Below are 17,877 nucleotides of genomic sequence, written 5' to 3'. Positions count from 1 at the left end.
GCTACGCAATGCTGCAACACCCAGTCTGGTTGCTCTTTCCCAGCCCATTAAAGCTTATGTGGCACTCGAGCGTGTCACTCACTCGCAAAAAGCAGGCCACAAGGACGCGTGATAAATTCACCTCCGGATACATCCCCCATCCCACCCCACTCTACACACACACACAAAACACACCCACTGGTGCTGGTGCTGCGAAGAGGCCAACCAACTAGGGCCCAGCGTAATTTACGCTTTATTTATCGCACCCGATACTTTCTCGCACCGTTTGCTTTCATTAGTGACAGTAGCTCCTGCTGCTGCTGCTACCGTTGTCCTGTTGCTCCTGCTCCGGCATCACTTTCACCTTCGAGCGGTACGCCTGAACGTGGTGATTGGCCACCCGATGCGGTATCGATCCGGGTCGTAGCAGGTTCGAGTTCAGTGCCTGCCCGTACGACCGTAGCAGCACGATGTCCGTCTCCGCCGGCTCCAAGTACTCCTCCAGCGCACCAAACAGCTGACAAAAAAAGAGAGAGAGAGAGAGAGAGAGAGAGAGAGAGAGAGAGAGGAGAGAGATAGAGAATAGGCAGGATAATCAAATCGAACCACCCATCGATACCGGGTGAAGTTGACTTCCTTACCTCCCGTTCGTCACAGGTGATAAATCGCAGCACGGCAACGTACTCCGACCAGACCATGTTGCGCCAGCGAACGTCGTACCGTTGGGCGAGCGGTACCATCAGCAGACACCCGAACCCACCGTGCCCGTAGCTCGAGCTTTGGAACGTGTCCAGCGCGAGCTGGTACAGCCCGTAGTAGCTTTTACGGTTTTCCATTTTGGCCGTTTCGAACTCAAACACCTCCTTCCGCTGTCCTGCCTCCTTCCTGGCGAAGGTCCGCAGCTCCGCCAGCCGCCGTTCGATCAGTGCGGAAAGGTCCGGTTCGAGGAATTTTGAGTCCGGGCCAAGAAACGCTGCCATCAGATACATCAACCGTTCGGTTGGGCTGGCAATTGCCATACCGCCAGCCCGTTCCAGCAGCTCGGAGAACCGCAACCCACTCCCAATGATGGCGGTTTCGGTAAGCTGCTCCAGCCGGTGGGCCGGACCTTTCTCCAGCTTTTCTACCAGCAGGTACAGTGGGCTGTAGGGCCAGGTGCTCCGTAGAAGGGGCGTTTTCCATTCTGCTGCCGTTAATCCGGCCCGTGCCGGTGCGAGATTGACCTGTTGAGCAAACACAGAGGTGAGCGTATCGATTTTTTGGGGGGCGAAGTAAATGTTTGATTGAAATTTCCCACCTCGTTCTGTATCGCGCGTTGGGTCAGTAGTTTGTAGTTAAACTTCCACCGCTGCATGTCCGCCCCGGTAACGGCGAGCTCCGCCGCCCGGCAGCCGTAGTAGTCGAGCTTGAAAATGATATCATCAAACAGCTTCACGATTGCGGGATAAAACGCTTCACTAAGCGAGAAGGTTAGGAAGAACGCGAGCTGAAGACGGCACGAACGAACTGCGCTTCTCTCCGACTCCAGTGCTGGAGAGTCCACCAAACCGAACTCCAACACATCAAGCAGATAGCGCTGTTCGATCGTTTGGACAAACCAATTTCCAATCAAACTCTGTTGTTGTTCCGCATTATGAGTTCGTCGGCAGACTGCTTCCAGGTAGGACCGGTGGGGTGAAGCACTCCCAAAGATGTCTTCCCGCAATCGTGTGTCCACCTCCTCCAGCTCCTCCTTCTTCTGTCCGGTTAGATGAAGTAGCGCATGGAGCAGAAACACCGGATAGCTGCTCGTAACGATTAGTGTCGGGACGGTTTGGTTTCGACGCACCTGTACCGCACCCAGCGTTGGCAGCGACTCGATACCGTATTGCGAACGGTCTTCAAAGTGCGTCAGCAGTAGCGAAGATGAACTTTAGAGGATATTGGACAAAAAAGCGTTGTCAGTATCGAAGTAATTGCTATCCACAGCACCACAAACATACCTTATTGTTTGGATGATTTCACGGAACCGCGAACTGCGCACGAAGGGAGCGAGATATTTCGCCCGGAACGTTCTGTACGCTTCCATGCCAACCGCTGCCCGGGCTCGGCCCACCATCCAAAGACATCCGGCCAGCAGGATCTTTTGCGAGAACTGAGAACGAGAAGAAGAACAACACCATAAGTTAACAAGTTCCTCGGGATGTTCGAACCGAAACCGTTCTGCGGATGTGTCAGCAAAGCTTATTTTATTCCGAGTGCGCTGCTGCTTGGATAATTAATTACCTCGTTAGCACCGTTCCGTTCGGCCGCGGTGAACCATTTCGAGCAGCAGGCGAACAGTTTTTCGCCAAACGACGATGCATCGCCACGGGAGCAAACTGCATCCCGCTGCAGCCCCGGGCCAATTAGGGCTAACAAGGCGACGGCATGCTGGCGGATGATAAATGGGCCACTCTCGTCGAAAATGAGATGCTGATAGTGCCACTGGAGCAGGTAGCACAGGGCGGGCCAAAGATCGCTAGTGGTGGTGGATTGGGGAAGAAAAAAGAGAGAGAGAGGAAGAGAAAGGTGAGCAGTATGAATAAACGAAACGATTGAGCATCTAATAAGGGAAGCAATGAGCCACATAATGGTTGCTCATCAAACTGTTCAACGTAGTAGGCGTAAGTCGCCACAATGAGAAGCTTTTGAAGTACACAGGAACAACAGGATCATTGAGATGTGGAAACGGACCGCATTTTGGGGGACTGATGTTGAATAAAATCACCTCTTTTAGCTTCGTAATTGAATTAGAACTACCAGGCTTGTTAGAATCATCAAAACCATCACTATGTCCTTGCGAATGTGGATGGAAAACTCTTTAGGTCTTTTGCTAATATCACAGGACACCACAATGAGGATGAGCTTGATTAGCTCCTCTTCTACTTGGCATTGGAAAGGGTCATTCATACTTTTGTATGGAACTTTTATAAGTCAGAATATATCCTAAAATGGTCTGTAGATATAGACATCTGTGATCGGTAGATAAGATAGGGATATGGTTGAAGACGTGCCGGAGACTCAGACCATCTGGGAAGCAGTGTATTCGTTAACGGCGACAATCTCGAGGTAGTAAAGGAGTTCTGCTATCTTGGAACAGTCGTTACTTCGGACAACGACATCAGCAGCGAAATCGGGAGACGCATTGTACAGGGGAATCGTCAATACTATGGCCGACTGCTGAGCTTCAGAAGACTTAAAGCCCGCACCAAATGTGAGATATATCGCACATTGATTCGCCCGGTGGTCCTCTGTGGACAAGAGTTTTTGACAATCCGAGCGGAGGATGCAAACACTCTGGACGTGTTTGTGCGACGCATCCTACGGACCATCTTTAGCGGTGTGTTCGAGCATAAAGCATGGAGGAGAAGGATGAACCACGAGCTTGCTGAGATGTACGGCGAACCGAGCATCCTGACGATGACGAAGGCTGGGGCATGTCAAGAGGATGGCCGACTCATGCCCCACCAAGAAAGTGTTCGACAGAGATCCCCAGTTCGGCCTAAGGCGCAGGGGAGCACAGCGAACTCGATGGCTGGACTAGGTGAAGCGAGACCTGTCGGAGACCGACCATCCTAGAGAATGACCGTTGACGTGGTCATGTCACGTCGAAGTGCTCTATCGTGAGCAGGCCAACAAGAGAGAGAGAGAGAGAGATGGTCTTGGAGGACGAAGATCTTGTCGCAGAAGACCTTGTCATTCCACTGATACGAAAAAAAATTGAATTCATTCAGAAGTATTTTACATGACCTCTTTTGGTATCCAGAACAACTGCCAAGCTCCTCAGAATACCTTCACTAAATCTTCACTAAACATCCACATGTTGGTATTGGAGAACCTTTTGAAGCTTAAGTAAGTCAGCCCAGCTCCCGAGTACTGAAGCTATGAAAACATCTTGGTCCGATGGTAAAGACACTGTCTAGTCAACTTAGTTACTTATGCGATACTACCGCTGGTTTGAGATCTTGGCCTTCTATAGGTGTATCCGAGCCCACTAACAGTCCCGCACCTTGGTCTAAAGGTCACGCAATCTTGCCTCTGTAGTTGTGGACGACCTAACAGGACGTTACGGACTGGGTCGTCCGGTTTCATGCGTGGCAAGCTTACCAGAGCTTGGCGAGCTTGATATTTTATAGCTGATATAGCTAGTCGTTTTAGCGGCTCGTCCAATGTCTTCCACACAAACAGATTTGAACAGTGTCCATGTCTCAGATGCGTATGTGAGCACTGGTACTATAATTAAGGTACGATATACACCCAACTTCAACCATAAAGGCCGGGCTACATTGATCGTACTCGCAAGCGTAATTTTGATTTTCACTAGCGCATCTGGCGGCGGCTGGTGGAAGCTTTTTTTGGTCATCGAGAGAATGGTCATGCTGAATCTTTTAATTAAGTAGTTTTTCCATCGTTTTTTGTCATGTAAATGGATGCAATGCGTGCAGGACATGTGCATCTACTTTTTACAAAACTTTTCTCCTCCGATTTAAGTAAAAAACATGGAAAATTAACGTATTTTCTGAAGCGGCTCCAAATTGTTTGACAAAATGCTTCGGTCAGCCGCCGCCAGATGCGCTAGTAAAAATCGAAATTACGCTTGCGAGTACGATCAATGTAGCCCGGCCTTAACAACTGGTTCTTTGAGGTGAACTGCTTCCTCAAACTATCGAGATTTCCTATGGATAGCAGCCAGCCTCGTTTCGCGTAACTTAGCTTCCATGGTGTTTACGGTGTTGACCTTTGACCCGACAAAGGTAAAATCTTGGCCGGTTTCAAACCTGCGTCCTATATATCTGTATGTCATCCTTACTTAGGTGTGGATTTGTTAGAACAGCCACTGGTGGTACTACCATTTGTTTGATTTTCGCTTCGTTTATCTAAAATCACAGGTTCTTTACCGCCAGTTTTCTTTTGTAGCCTTCAGCTATACATGAGCGCCTTAGATCAATGTATTCTGTATCATCATCGCATCTGGAATGACTTGCAGAGGATGGCCTGGTCAACGGGTTATTCTAAAATTAGGAAATACTTTCAGGGATTCCCAAGGAAATACTTATCCTTCAGTCACTTGTCACGAAGCTGGCTTGAAGCTGCATCTTACTTTTAACATGTTTTTAGTAATCTACGCGTTTATGACAAAGATCCCATCCAACGTTGATGATATTTCCTTATCTATTACAATTCTCTTATCGTCAAGCGCACCAGCTAGCATAGCATCGGTCTATCAATCCCTGTAAAGTCCTTTCTATACCTTACAAAAGCGCAGCAAAGCTCTGGCACGTCGTAACTGAAGTGGCTCGATCCACCGATAAGACCAATTCAGGACACTTGTACCGCAGTCCAAAGCTCTGACAACTTGCCACGATGTTGAATTGCACGGTGTTACGTATTGATTTATGGCAAACAATAAACATCGGCTGGGTTTCATAGGAAATCCCTAAAAAGCAGCTCTCTTTCCATCACCATTACCAAACGCGCCCCGCACACAAAAATCACGCAATCAGTACACGCGTACCCCGACAGAACTGCTCGGTTTTACTATTCCACGGCGCAATGTTTGGCTGCGTAATGAAACTCTGTTCGCGCGTGTACGCCACAGGTGCAGTCGTGATTTATCGAAGGACGTCACCGGCGAGAGGGTGAGAGAGGGTGTTTTATGCAAATCACTCCCATCACCCAGCCTTCCCGTGCTCTGTTATTACCGAACGAAAATGGAAGCGAAATCATCTCGATGAAACCGCCACTTTCTAATCAATATTCAATTGAACCACCGCGGTAATCGACGTGGTTGGTTATGATCTGTCCCCTTTTCGGTGGGCATGGGTTGGCGTGAGGGGGGAGGTCATTCGTAACGCACCGATGGTAATTGATTGTTGTGTCATTGTTCACACACACACACAGCTTTTTGTTTTTGCAGTTGCACTTTTGCAAAGTGTTTTGATCCGTCTTCTAGGGAGAACTCTTTAAAAGTTACATACAACCTTACAACATAGCGGAAATATTGTTCAATATTCAAAAAAAACACTCAATTCCTAGTGCCGGAAGCACTTGGCCAACAGAATGATCACCCTGACGAGCGTCGGTGTGTTAAAGTTGCACTCTCACGCAAATGATATGCAGATTCGTGTTGAGTTTTACCTCCCAAATCATGCCCCACCCACATAAAACCGACCAGCGCAACAGATGAAGTGACAAAATTTGCGTAAAAGCACACCGTATACGCCGCCGCCGCCGGAAGCGCACTTGTTCTCTCGCGTATTACATTGAAACGTTCTACGCCGCGGCGTGAACTCTGCGCTCTGTTCTGTGCCTGTGCCTGTGCTGTCGAATCGGATCATGCCGATGCCGTCGAACGAGCTGCGAAAGCTGCCGGAAGTGTGACTGCGTACGTATGTGGAAGATGTGTGAATATTCGAATACGCGCAACAAGATGAGCAACCTGGTCGTCGTCCTCGTCCTGCTGACGATGTACATTGTGCTTTCGGCCGTAAGTTTGATAAGCACGCGTTTTGGATAGTGTGTGTGCCGTACGCTGTTTGCATACGGATTTACGGATCGTCTTCTTCCAATCTGTGCGAATACGAAAAAGATACCGCAAAAGTTACAAAACGGAACAGGATTTGTTCGGTAAAAAGTTTTGCCCCCCCCCCGTATCATGCATCCTTGTTCAGAAACAGAAATCTAAAAAATCAAACCATGACACGCTTCCGCATCAAAAGCGTAACCTTTCACGGAAGTTATGGTTCTTTATCCCCGGACACGGGCATAAACAACATTCTGAGGGAGGGGGAGCACATACAGCACCACAACACGCTGGTTCATGCGTGACTTTCCAACGAAGAAATTCTACCCACAACATCGAACGGAGTTTGAAAATGTTCACTGCTTTGGGTAAAAAACAAACTTCTTACGACAAAGTTTCGCCCAATCTCCGTGCCTGATTTGGGGACGGTTCTCAACATTTTTCTGGGAAGTGTCTACGTCTCGGACGACACGATACAACGAATGTAATTGGTGGGAAAACATCAACACGGGGATAACAATCTTCCCGGGAATTATGGTGCTACTTCCGTGTAATCATCGACCACGGAGGCCTTTAATGAGCTTTATGCGTTCGACGACGTCCGAGCGTTTATCGATGTCGCACATCGGGAAATGCCATGGGAAATGTCCTCTTCCCACCCAATGCCATACGATAGTGCTGCTACCCACGTGTCAAACTTGCCCAAAACTTCCCGGCGCGGCATCTGCAAGCGAGAAGAAGTTTCTTTATTTTCGTTTACCATGCTACCTTAGTTGCTTGCTTCTTGTTTGGGCTCTTATGCGTCATAAGGCTCTTTGCAGCAGCCGGTAAAGAGCGTTCGGTTTTGTGGTTCTGCCAACGAATGGAAACGTTACTTTTCCCCCTCTCTTGCTTCTATCGAACAAGGTGTTACCGGATCCGGGGGATGTCCTGCAGCTACACAAGTTCAATATTTACACGTTCTGCTAGTTTGGTGCGACTACTTTTTCGTTTACCATATTGCAACACGACGAGAACTGAAGTTCATACAATCTAGCAAAGTGCACATCGAAGTAGGTGCGGGTTTCAGCTGAGCCTTCCTGCTCGTCTCCCGTAGTGCTACATGACAAGTTCACGGAGGGGGAAAAACACGTCTCCACGTCGTGCTGCACCAACGTTCATTTTAAACCCGATTTTGTCCCTGCTCCCAACGACATCACAGTAGCCGAATGGTTTAGTTTTACCTTTTCAGTGCCAAGCTGGGCTCTGTCAGCAAACACTCTCCCCATCTGTCGTATTTAGTATGTTTTTTTTTTATTCCTGCACCGGACTAACTTTCCCTTCCCATCCCTTTTCTCTCACCACCGGTCGACAGCCATTCGAAATACCGGACCGGTACAAAAAGCCGGCTAAAATGTTGCACGAAATTTGTATCGCCGAGTCGGGCGCCTCGGAGGAGCAGCTGCGCACCTGTCTCAATGGAACCGTACCGACAGCTCCGGCCGCCAAGTGCTACATCCACTGCCTGTTCGACAAGATCGACGTGGTGGACGAGGCGACCGGGCGCATCCTGCTCGACCGGCTGCTTTACATCATCCCGGACGACGTGAAGGCAGCGGTGGACCATTTAACGCGCGAATGTAGCCACATCGGTAAGTGACCGTGGCCGTGTTTTGCAGGGTTGATGAAATGATAAAATTGGTTTGTTTGTTTTTTTTTTGCTGCAGTAACGCCGGATAAGTGCGAAACCGCCTACGAGACGGTCAAATGTTATTTCAATGCGCACGACGAGGTGATCAAATTCTGCCACCTACTGGTGCTGGAGTGAATCGGCAGCACGTGACCAACGTTGCCAATGTGTTTGTTTTACCTTTCTATCTCACTTAATGTACAGTTTCAGCATTAGCGATACGTTTGCAGCTCCATGCTAGGGAAGGCAATTTTGCTCTAGGTTTAACAGTAAAGGACAACCAACGCGTACAGGACCCATGTGATTTTTGTTATTAAGCAATGCATTAATCAGCTATTAATCATTTCATTAAACGACAAGATGTTTGAGAAATTGTAGATGTTATTAATTTACGTAGTAAGATTGGAAAAGAAATGTTTTTGTTTGGTTTAAAACGAAATTCCACCTACCTGTACAGTTCGTCTTCCGGCTTACAGTCCAACAGCAAACGAAAGAACCGAAATGCTTCAATTTGTACTTGAATCATTCTCATCTATAAAACCAGAAAGCAAAAACAAAAACAATTATTAGCATACAGCAAAGTATTGGGCAACGTTTTCGGCTTCCCCTCCGCTACTCACATCGATATCCTTCCTGCTGAAGACGTAACGCTTCGCGAGCTGCACCACATGAAACCGGTTCAGATACAGGTCATAGAAATGGGCCCCATAGCCACACAACACTCGCACCAACTTCAACACCACGTGCTGTGGCTGATGCTCACGCTCCGGGCTCTCGATCGAGGTAAGATAGTTCTTCACCAACCCACCGATCAGCGCCTCGTTCGTCGCAATCTTCAGCGCCATCTGCTCGCTGGTGCGTGCCAAACGGATCAACATCTTGGTACAATTGATGACGGTCGCACCCTCCGGCTTCATCGCAAACAGAATGTACCGGATGCGCTCCAGTATGTTCGTACGCACCAGACACTCCATCAGGTCCGTCTCGGCCAGATGGAAATCGTTCATCGTCTCACGATTGTGCACATCGTCCGGATCGTCCGGATCGGGCAGATTCGCCTTAAAGTGGGCCTTACGTGGCGGGCGGGATCCCTTACCTCCGCTAAGATTCATCGCCCCAAAACCTGCCGCCATCTCTTGCTCGCGCTGTCGCCGTTCCTCTTCGTGGCTGTGGGTGATGTTGAGTGCCAGTTCCGGCTGCACCATACCGTACTCCGTATCGAACACCGTATCGAGCAGAATCTCGTCGGTATCGTTGTAGAACAGGCTGGCTAGCGCACGGGAAGCTACCTCAACCACCGACGGTGTGTTTTCGTCCAGCGCAAAGCGAAGGAAAAAGAACACCTTCGAAACGGGCAGCTCCAGTACGCCATCGTAAAAGCCTTGGTTCAGTATGTTCAGCATACCGGCGATGGCTCCCAGGGCGGAAATGCGCTGCTGCAGCACGTTCGAGCGGGCCAGGCGGAACAGCTCCTGCAGCGTGTAACCGGGCCGTTGAGCGTCCTCCCCGTGCAGGTACAGCTCCCGGTCGTCCATTTGCTGCGGGTTCGTATCCGCCACGTACGGCTGCAAAACGCCCTTCCAATCGAAACGCGCCTCGTACGATTCACCCGGTTTCAGTTCTTTCACGCTACGTTCAATGTCCTTGGTCCATTCGAGCTTCTCCGGTTCCAGCACGTCAAAGTTGATCCACTGTTCCGAGCCCTTCTCCTTCAGCACCTCCATGCCGGCGGGAACTAGACCGGCATTCGCCACCGGCTTACACTTTTCCTTTGCTTTTTCAGACAGAGCAGGTTCCTTAGCAACCGGGGCAGCATCAGCAGCAGTCGGTTTTTTACGCGCTTTAAGAAACCCGACCAGCTTCGGATCGAGCGTGTTCAACAGGTGGCTTCTCTCTTTGCTAATCTCCTCGATCGACATCTGATTCAGCTTGCGTAAGTTTTCATTGTGTATTTCCGTTGCGTCCCAGCCCTCGAGCAGTGCGCTGCCAGACGGCTCCTCAAACTCGATCTTGTCTTTCGACTCGACCGCTTCACTCTTCTGCGGTTCGGCCGCCTTTCCCTTGGAAATCATTTGCGCAAAAATGCTTTTCTTTGGTCCATCCGCCTGTGACTTTGTCGGGTACGCCGTAATGTGCATCGTCTTCGGGAACGACCCTTCCACCGTCGACGGAATTACATCGGCCGCAAACGTCTGCTCCGGCTTTCGCTCCACAACCTCTCCCATAACCAACGATTCCGTCGACGGTGGTGGTTGCTCTTCAGTGGGCGCTTCTGCCTCATCATCGGTAGCCATGTTTTCTGCAGCGGTTGCTGGGGTTGTAGCCTGCTGTGCCTGCAGCCGTTGGGCTCGACGTTTGGCAAACTCCGACTGGCGGACGGTTCCACCGGCCGAGGACGATGAACTGCTGGCTGCCGGCGTTTCGCCATCGCGCTGCACTCGCACAACCTTCGCTGCGGGCTGGAAGTTTGCGTCCCGGTTTTGCTCCGCGTAGAACTCTTGCTGCATGCGCAGGATCTCATTTTCACTATCCTTTTTTGAGGGTCGTTTAATCATCTTGTCGGAAACGCTGAACACCTTTCTTTCCACCGTACGATGTGCGAAGAAACTGTTTGTTTACAATTTACGCGCTTATTGCCGCTCTCAAACACAGTGTGACCAGAATAATCTGGCAGTTTTCGGTAGGAGTTTAATATTTTTTCGATAATTTTTGGTAGGTTTTGAAGCGTTGACCCGGTGTTGGGGGGGGGGGTGAATTTAGGAATTCTAACTCAACGAATGATTTAGATGCACTTTTGCTTCTGAGCGTTGAGGACTCCCTGTTTTCGGGGCTCCTCGCAGTCGCTTAGGACAGTGCTAAATCGAATGTGCTGTCAGCAGCTATTTCGATTATTTGTATGAATTGGTAACCCAAGTGCCACAAATCCAATCAACGGCCACTAAACGACCGAATGAAAAATCGGTAGTTTTAAGAGGCGTCCATCTGTGAGTTGGTAAACATATAAAAATCGGTAGGAATACAGATAAATCGGTATTTCTGGTCACTCTGCTCAAACAAACCGCACCGTTTGACAGTTTGCCAACGAAGAAGAAGAAAAGGGACGGGAGAAGAGCAAGTGGTGGAAAAGAAAGATGGCTACCCGCCAGTGATTGTTTGTTTTGATGTTGTGTGTAAAATAATACGTTTTTTTCTGTGTTCTATGCAACCGTTCCGGATAATATTAGTGTATTATTGTTGCGCAAGTTAACAAGTGTGTGGGGAGCATAAAGTTCATCCGATACAGTCCAGTTGAAGGCAATCTAAGCGGGGGCAAAGTTTTTCCGCTCGCACCAAACCTAACCTCACTTTTCGCGGTTGGGTGCGGAGGGTGTGTGTGTGTGTGTGGTGTTTTGATTGCGTTCGTGTCCGTCTGCGGCGATTTCCCGGTTTGTTTGTTTTGATTTTGGTTAGAAGGGGAGGGGCACATTACAAGTCCTATGCACCTTTTGGGCAAACACACCATGGAAGATGCGGTTACGGTGAAGTGCCCGCCGGAAATATCGCACGAAGAACGGAAAGAGTCGCCCCCGCGAGGACCTAAAACGGCAACACAGGATGAGAAAGTGAAGAAAAGCGTTGTCAATGGTAGCAGCAAGCAAAAGGAACTCGTTGGTGGTAGGTATTGTCGCTGCCTGTGAGTATGCTGCAGTTGTTTCACGTTTATTCTGTTTCGTTTTTCTTCAGGCAATGACTTGAAGCTGGTGATGGAACCGCAAAACCCTTCCCCCACCAAGTATTTCGACACGAACGGTGTACCGCTGCGCAAGGCGGTAGAGGAAGGGAACTTCGAGCAAACGGCGGACAGGGAAGGGCTCGATAAGAAGCCGAGCAAAGTGACCATCAAATGCTGTAACTGTGAGAAAACGTTTACCTCCCGTGCGGCGTATGAGCTGCACTATCGCACCAACTATCAACAGGAACCGGTTTACGAGTGTCCGGTGTGCGACAAGCGCATCAAACAGTACCGGGCGTACCAGCTGCATAGCTACCGGCACAGCGCCAACCAGCGCTTTACCTGTCCCGAGTGCTCCAAAACGTTCCACCAAAAGTCTGATCTCACGCGCCACCAAAACATCCACCAGCCCCCTGGCAGCAACGGTTCCGGCACGTCCAAGGAGCGCAGTGCGGCGAAGAATGGTGGGGAGAATGGGAACGAGCAAGTCATACCCTGCCCCCGCTGTGATGCCACCTTTGCTACGCAGGCCGAATTCAAGGAACATTCCCGAAAGCTTCATCGCACACCAAAGCAGCTGGTCGAGTGTCCGGACTGTGGAAAGTACGTGTGGAAATGATCTGCAAGCTCGAAATGCAATAGTTAAATTCTTTCTTTCTTTCTCACCCCATTCAGATTGCTTTCCACCGGTAGCCTTTACTCGCATCGTAAAATACACTCCGAAAGCCCAAAGTTCTCGTGCCCCGAGTGTGACCGCACGTTCGTGCAGAAGATCAACCTCATTCATCACCACAAAACGCACCTCACGGAGCGGCCCTTCCAGTGCGGCCAGTGTGATAAAGCGTTCTGCGAAAAGGCACACCTGCAGCGGCACCTCAACTACCACTCCCAGGAGCGGCCCTACCGCTGTGAGCTGTGCGGCAAGTGCTACAAAACGGAGCGCTGCCTCAAGGTACACTCCGCCGTCCACAACAACGAGCGGCCGTTCGTGTGCACCGAGTGCAACAAAGGCTTTCTCAGCAGCTCCAAGCTGCGGCAGCACAGCAACATCCACTCGGGGCTGCGGCCGTTCAAGTGCAAATATTGTACGCGCGATTTCACCAACTTCCCGAACTGGCTGAAGCACATCCGTCGCCGGCACAAAGTGGACCACCGGACCGGCGAAAAGCTGGACAGTGTGCCGAAGTTTATGACGAAGAAAAAGCTACCCGTCGATCGGGTGGTGCGCAAGAAGGAGCAACCGCCGGCCCTGCCCGAAGCGAGCGTAACCGCCGGTGGTGCGGGCGAAAAGGGGAAAAAGCGAGCGGCGGTTAAGCAACGGCCCATCATACCGTTGCCCGACGTGCTGAAGGACGAATCGTTGCCGTACTTTAGCGAAAGTTCCAACATTGATCTCAATCTAGTTTGTAAGGAAGATCTGCTGCAGCCGCTGGCAGATGAGATGGAGGACATCTTTCAGTGCTTACCGTCCGACGAATCGAAGCTTAGCATTCCGGAGCCGTTGGAGCAGCTTGGCGGCGGCACCAATGCCGTCGACGTACCGCTCAACGGTGGTAGTCTGCTTCAACCGGAAGTGGATTGTGATTTTAGTGTAAGAAGCCCGATGGCGGACCAGTCCAGCGTTTGCAACGATCTCATCACGCAAGGTAGAGGAAGCTTTTTCAAAAGTAACTACTAGAAGTTTGCTTACACTTTTCCGCTTTTCCTTTTACACAGAACTCCCCAGCAATGCATTGTCGAGCTGCGAGGAAGAAACGTTCAGTGGTACGCTACTGTACGATGCACATCTACCCATTCTGCCCGCTATGGTATCGTTCTGCAGCAACAGCAGCGAGGAGCAACAGTTTCGGCTTATCAATCCACACTTTATACACCTGACCAATCCCGCACCGTTTCTCGCCGGAAGCTCCAAGTTGCCATCGGACAGTGGTACCGTTCCGGTTTCGATTGGCGAATGACGGTAAAGGATTGCTGGGAAGGCAAACCCACAGGATGTTTACCAAACAGTGGCAGAGATTGGTCTTGCGTCTTGATACCAAATCGATTGAAAAATCATATGGGGACGATGCGAACTGGATTATTGGCGTGAGGTATACTTTTTAGATATTCTATCTTATCGAAATCCACCTGCTCAATTCAGCAGAATTCTTGTAAGTCCATTAATAGGCTAGTGATTAGATAAACAGTGCAAAAGAGGCATTTACGAGACATTTCGGATTCTATTCCAAGTGTGTGTGTGTGCGTGAGAAAGGATGAGAGAATTTTCTATTTTATAAACGTAACATAAAATGACGTTGACGTCATACTGAACTGAACATTAACAAACTTAAATGCGCGAACTGTACCAAACGAAGTAATAGATGGAACTTTATCCTTAGCGTACGAAATAATGACACATTTTATAAAAAATCGAAAGGAACGTATATTATTATTATTTTGAAACATAAAGCACACCATTGGCAGATATTTTTTTTTTACAAACAAACATAAAGAAGCATTCGATCTGAAGAGAAACGAGAAATTACACGATTGTTTGCGCTGTGGACATGTCGTAAAACGCATCCGAAAGGGGGCTACAATAACACATTCAGACAAGCGCTATATATACATAGTCAAAGAACACAAGCGTCACTTATCTCAACCGACACAAACATAAATCGCCTTTACATCCCCGCCCTATTCTAACACAAATGAGTCACTTTACATCGCTTTGGTTTTACAGGGTCGTCACTTTTTCCGGTTTCTCCGTACACACTTTGCCCCTACGTTAGACGGTTTAGTTGCTTCGAGTGGTTGCACTGGTGCCGCTACCTGCTCCGACACTATCTCGATGCGCTGGCCTTCATGTGGCAACATTTCGCTCACCGTAACCGATCGTGCTGGTCCGTCACGGATGTTGAAGTTCAAATTAACCGTTGGTAGTGGTTGCTGCTGCTGCTGCTGCTGTTGGCCATTATTATCGAGTGGCCTAGATGATCGGAATCTGCTGGAAACTACCGTCCCGAACATTTCAAATCCACTGCGAATGCTTATGGGAACGAGAGTCGTGATTATAATGTACGTAAATCCCAACATTAACAGACCGATAAGTATCGCCTGCCACCATACTACATCGTTTGTGATTTCGGTGTATGTATTGATGTACTCCCTGAACAAGCTCTTGAAGTAGACGGCCTGTATCCAAACGGTTGATTCCACCAGCACCTGCAATGGGTCACAGATTGGGAGCGCCCCAGCGCCATCCTTCCGGGAACGAAACATTCCAAATATAGACGTCCAGCGGCTCGGAGGCGTTGTTTCCATGCCTTCCAACGATTGTCGGGCCAAATTTTCGTTGCATTCCTTCCACTTCTTGCACACCGTGATGCTTAAGATGAGCAGCAGGAATACTGTGAAATGCTTGAGTCGTGTGATGCGAGCAATCACCCGGATAGCGTAACAACCGGCGATAAGCAGGAACGCTGGCAGTAGTAAACCGTCCACAATTTTTGACTCGAACAGTTGCATCAGAAAGTCGTACAAACGTTCGCATTGCTGCTCGCGGATAAGCGACAAATGCCGAGCTTCGTCGGACTGCTGCAGTACTGCCGACACTATCCAATTGAGCTCACGGGCCGAGGTCGATTCGTCCAGCAGCTTCGCTTGTTCGCGCGCTGAGATGCGTAGGGATAGATCGATTGTGTGGACATTCTTCGTCGGTGGTTCGGGAGTGTTGCGTCCAAATAGCGTTTGAACTAGCTTCCGGTAGTAAACCAAGGCCATTCGTTGATCTTCGCTGATGTCTGGGCTGCAGGGTATGGACGATGCTGATTCAACCACAGGCAGACAATCACATACCGTTGGTTCCGCCTCGCATGACGCATCGTTGGGATGGTTTTCTCGTGAGCGCTCCTTCTGCTGCTGTTGCTGTCCCCAACGATCCAGGGCGCCAGTTTTGATCCATTTCGGGTCATGTCTGCAATCCACTATGCGAAGACACACGACAAGCAACATGCAGACGAACGATACACTACGAATGGTGAGCGGAAGCATGTTGTTTCGATTCGCGTTGCTCTACAGTGCCGCGCACGATTACACTACTCACACATCGGACCATGCCGGGTATAATATACAGGGGGAGAGCTTATCCCTAACGATTTGATAACTGTTTCATAGAAAAAAGGGGTACAATACACGTTGAAGAAAGCACTAACAATCTAAGACAGCACTAGGCGGCACTTATCTCATTAATGGCCACACCTAAGCATTACGCACTAGCCTTATCTTAAACACAAAATAATCACTTTACATCGTTTGCGTTTTCCGTGGGCACTTCTTCTGATTTCTTCGTAGCTTCCTTAGTGGTGGCTTCCGAAGAGTATGCCTCCACGGTTGTAGCTTCCTCAATCGCTTGCACCGGCGCGGCGACTTCCTCCGACACTACCTCGATTCGCTGCTGGCTCTCTTGTCGCAACATTTCGGCCACCGAAATCGATCGTGCGGCTCCGTCACTGATATGAAAGTTTAAATTCACCGTTGGCAATTGTTGTTGCTGCTGCTGCTGCTGGCCATTATTGTTGGCTGGTCCGGATGATCGCAATGTGCTGGTAACTATGGTACCGAACATCTGAAAGCCACTGCTTATACCCACGTTAACGAGTGCCGTGATGAGAATGTACGCAAATCCCAGCATCAGTAGGCCGATCATTGATCTCTCAAGCCATCCAGCATCCTTTGTGTATTCGGTGTATGCGCCATAGAACTCACTGAACATGCTCTTGAAGAAGTCGGCCTGTATCGAAACGGTTGATTGCACCAGCACCTGCAGCGGATCACATATCAGAAGCGGCGTAGCGCCATCCTGCCGGGAACGTAACGTTCCAAATATAGACGTCCAGCGGGTCGTAGGAGGAGCTTCCATACTTTCCAACGTTTTGCGGGCCAAATTTTCGTTGCATTCCTTCCACTTCTTGCACACCGTGATGCTTAAGCTGAGCAGCAGGAACACTATGAAGGGATGCAGATGTGTAATGCGAGCAATCACCCGGAGAGCGTAGCAACCGGCAATCATCAGCAGCACTGGCAGTATGTACTGCAAGAACTGCGACTCGAACAGTTGCATCAGAAAGCCGTACAAACGTTCACATTGATTTTCGCGGAAAGCTACCCACTGCCGGGTGTTGTCCGACTGTTCCAAGATTGCTGACACTATCCAATTGAGCTCACGGGCCGAGGTCGATTCGTCCAGCAGCTTCGCTTGTTCGCGCGCTGAGATGCGTAGGGATAGATCGATTGTGTGGACATTCTTCGTCGGTGGTTCGGGAGTGTTGCGTCCAAATAGCGTTTGAACTAGCTTCCGGTAGTAAACCAAGGCCATTCGTTGATCTTCGCTGATGTCTGGGCTGCAGGGTATGGACGATGCTGATTCAACCACAGGCAGACAATCACATACCGTTGGTTCCGCCTCGCATGACGCATCGTTGGGATGGTTTTCTCGTGAGCGCTCCTTCTGCTGCTGCTGCTGTCTCCAACGATCCAGGGCGCCCGGTTTTATCCATTTCGGATCGTGCTTGCAATCAACTGTCCGGCACACGGCAAGCAATAAGCAGACGAGTGAAAAACTACGAAAGGTAAGCGAAATCATGGTGTTATGAGCCGGTTCAATTGTATCACATTTTACTGCCCAAGCGTGATTACACAAATGGCGGAATGTAAACAAAACCCGATGGGAGGGGAGGGAAGGACAGGCACACCGTTGCAAAACCGTCGGGAGACGTCAAAACCGACGTCGCAAGTACTTATAAGCGACATCGCCGGCGAGGGAAATTCGTAGCGATTTCGAGTCGCTGGCGACGCCCACCAAGCAATTTCCCACCACCCACCAAGCAATTTGACCAAGAGCCGACTGAATTGAGCGACCTTTTCCATACAAGCAACTCACAGCTGCGGCGGCTTACACACACATTCAAGCAGCGCTTGAGCGACTCCTATGGA

The 17,877-nt window shown here is 49.6% G+C and overlaps 4 protein-coding genes across 4 annotated transcripts; 2 read left to right on the top strand and 2 right to left on the bottom strand.

Moving 5' to 3' along the window:
• Positions 1 to 178: 178 nt before the first annotated feature.
• Positions 179 to 10,883, bottom strand: LOC120895385. The gene is made up of 7 exons (XM_040298696.1): positions 8,813 to 10,883; positions 8,642 to 8,724; positions 2,245 to 2,479; positions 1,962 to 2,113; positions 1,277 to 1,889; positions 621 to 1,202; positions 179 to 496 (listed from the first exon to the last, which is right to left on the bottom strand). Exons 1-7 carry the CDS (start codon positions 10,745 to 10,747, stop codon positions 275 to 277), a joined length of 3,822 nt encoding a protein of 1,273 aa, XP_040154630.1. The 5' UTR covers positions 10,748 to 10,883; the 3' UTR covers positions 179 to 274.
• On the top strand, positions 6,184 to 8,564 carry LOC120895386 (general odorant-binding protein 69a). Its single transcript, XM_040298698.1, has 3 exons — positions 6,184 to 6,487; positions 7,878 to 8,154; positions 8,230 to 8,564. The coding sequence occupies exons 1-3, from the start codon at positions 6,392 to 6,394 to the stop codon at positions 8,328 to 8,330; spliced, it is 474 nt and encodes a 157-aa protein (XP_040154632.1). The 5' UTR covers positions 6,184 to 6,391; the 3' UTR covers positions 8,331 to 8,564.
• Positions 10,884 to 11,302: 419 nt separating the features above from the next.
• LOC120893947 (zinc finger protein 418-like) lies at positions 11,303 to 14,319 on the top strand. Its single transcript, XM_040296203.1, has 4 exons — positions 11,303 to 11,846; positions 11,916 to 12,507; positions 12,580 to 13,550; positions 13,621 to 14,319. Exons 1-4 carry the CDS (start codon positions 11,669 to 11,671, stop codon positions 13,860 to 13,862), a joined length of 1,983 nt encoding a protein of 660 aa, XP_040152137.1. The 5' UTR covers positions 11,303 to 11,668; the 3' UTR covers positions 13,863 to 14,319.
• On the bottom strand, positions 14,310 to 17,781 carry LOC120893949. The gene is made up of 2 exons (XM_040296205.1): positions 17,766 to 17,781; positions 14,310 to 17,504 (listed from the first exon to the last, which is right to left on the bottom strand). Exon 2 carries the CDS (start codon positions 17,258 to 17,260, stop codon positions 16,184 to 16,186), a length of 1,077 nt encoding a protein of 358 aa, XP_040152139.1. The 5' UTR covers positions 17,261 to 17,504; positions 17,766 to 17,781; the 3' UTR covers positions 14,310 to 16,183.
• Between the last annotated feature and the right edge of the window lie 96 nt (positions 17,782 to 17,877).

Source organism: Anopheles arabiensis, chromosome 2, assembly GCF_016920715.1.
Source record: "Anopheles arabiensis isolate DONGOLA chromosome 2, AaraD3, whole genome shotgun sequence".
Taxonomy (NCBI): domain Eukaryota; kingdom Metazoa; phylum Arthropoda; class Insecta; order Diptera; family Culicidae; genus Anopheles; species Anopheles arabiensis.
Note: the sequence above shows the minus strand (reverse complement) of the source record. Positions and strands in the feature narration are given on the sequence as shown.

Bases quoted from the DNA above. Each gene is read 5' to 3' on its own strand.
- LOC120895385 (XM_040298696.1), bottom strand. From the start codon at position 10,747: ATGATTAAACGACCCTCAAAAAAGGATAGTGAAAATGAGATCCTGCGC. The intron at 2,480-8,641 runs GTAGGTGGAATT...CACCACCACTAG, and splicing joins CCGGAAGACGAACTGTACAG to CGATCTTTGGCCCGCCCTGT. The intron at 2,114-2,244 runs GTAATTAATTAT...TCTCGTTCTCAG, and splicing joins AACGGAACGGTGCTAACGAG to TTCTCGCAAAAGATCCTGCT.
- LOC120893949 (XM_040296205.1), bottom strand. From the start codon at position 17,260: ATGGCCTTGGTTTACTACCGGAAGCTAGTTCAAACGCTATTTGGACGC.
- LOC120893947 (XM_040296203.1), top strand. From the start codon at position 11,669: ATGCACCTTTTGGGCAAACACACCATGGAAGATGCGGTTACGGTGAAG. The intron at 12,508-12,579 runs GTACGTGTGGAA...CACCCCATTCAG, and splicing joins GAGTGTCCGGACTGTGGAAA to ATTGCTTTCCACCGGTAGCC. The intron at 13,551-13,620 runs GTAGAGGAAGCT...CCTTTTACACAG, and splicing joins CAACGATCTCATCACGCAAG to AACTCCCCAGCAATGCATTG.
- LOC120895386 (XM_040298698.1), top strand. From the start codon at position 6,392: ATGTGGAAGATGTGTGAATATTCGAATACGCGCAACAAGATGAGCAAC. The intron at 6,488-7,877 runs GTAAGTTTGATA...ACCGGTCGACAG, and splicing joins TGTACATTGTGCTTTCGGCC to CCATTCGAAATACCGGACCG. The intron at 8,155-8,229 runs GTAAGTGACCGT...TTTTTGCTGCAG, and splicing joins GCGCGAATGTAGCCACATCG to TAACGCCGGATAAGTGCGAA.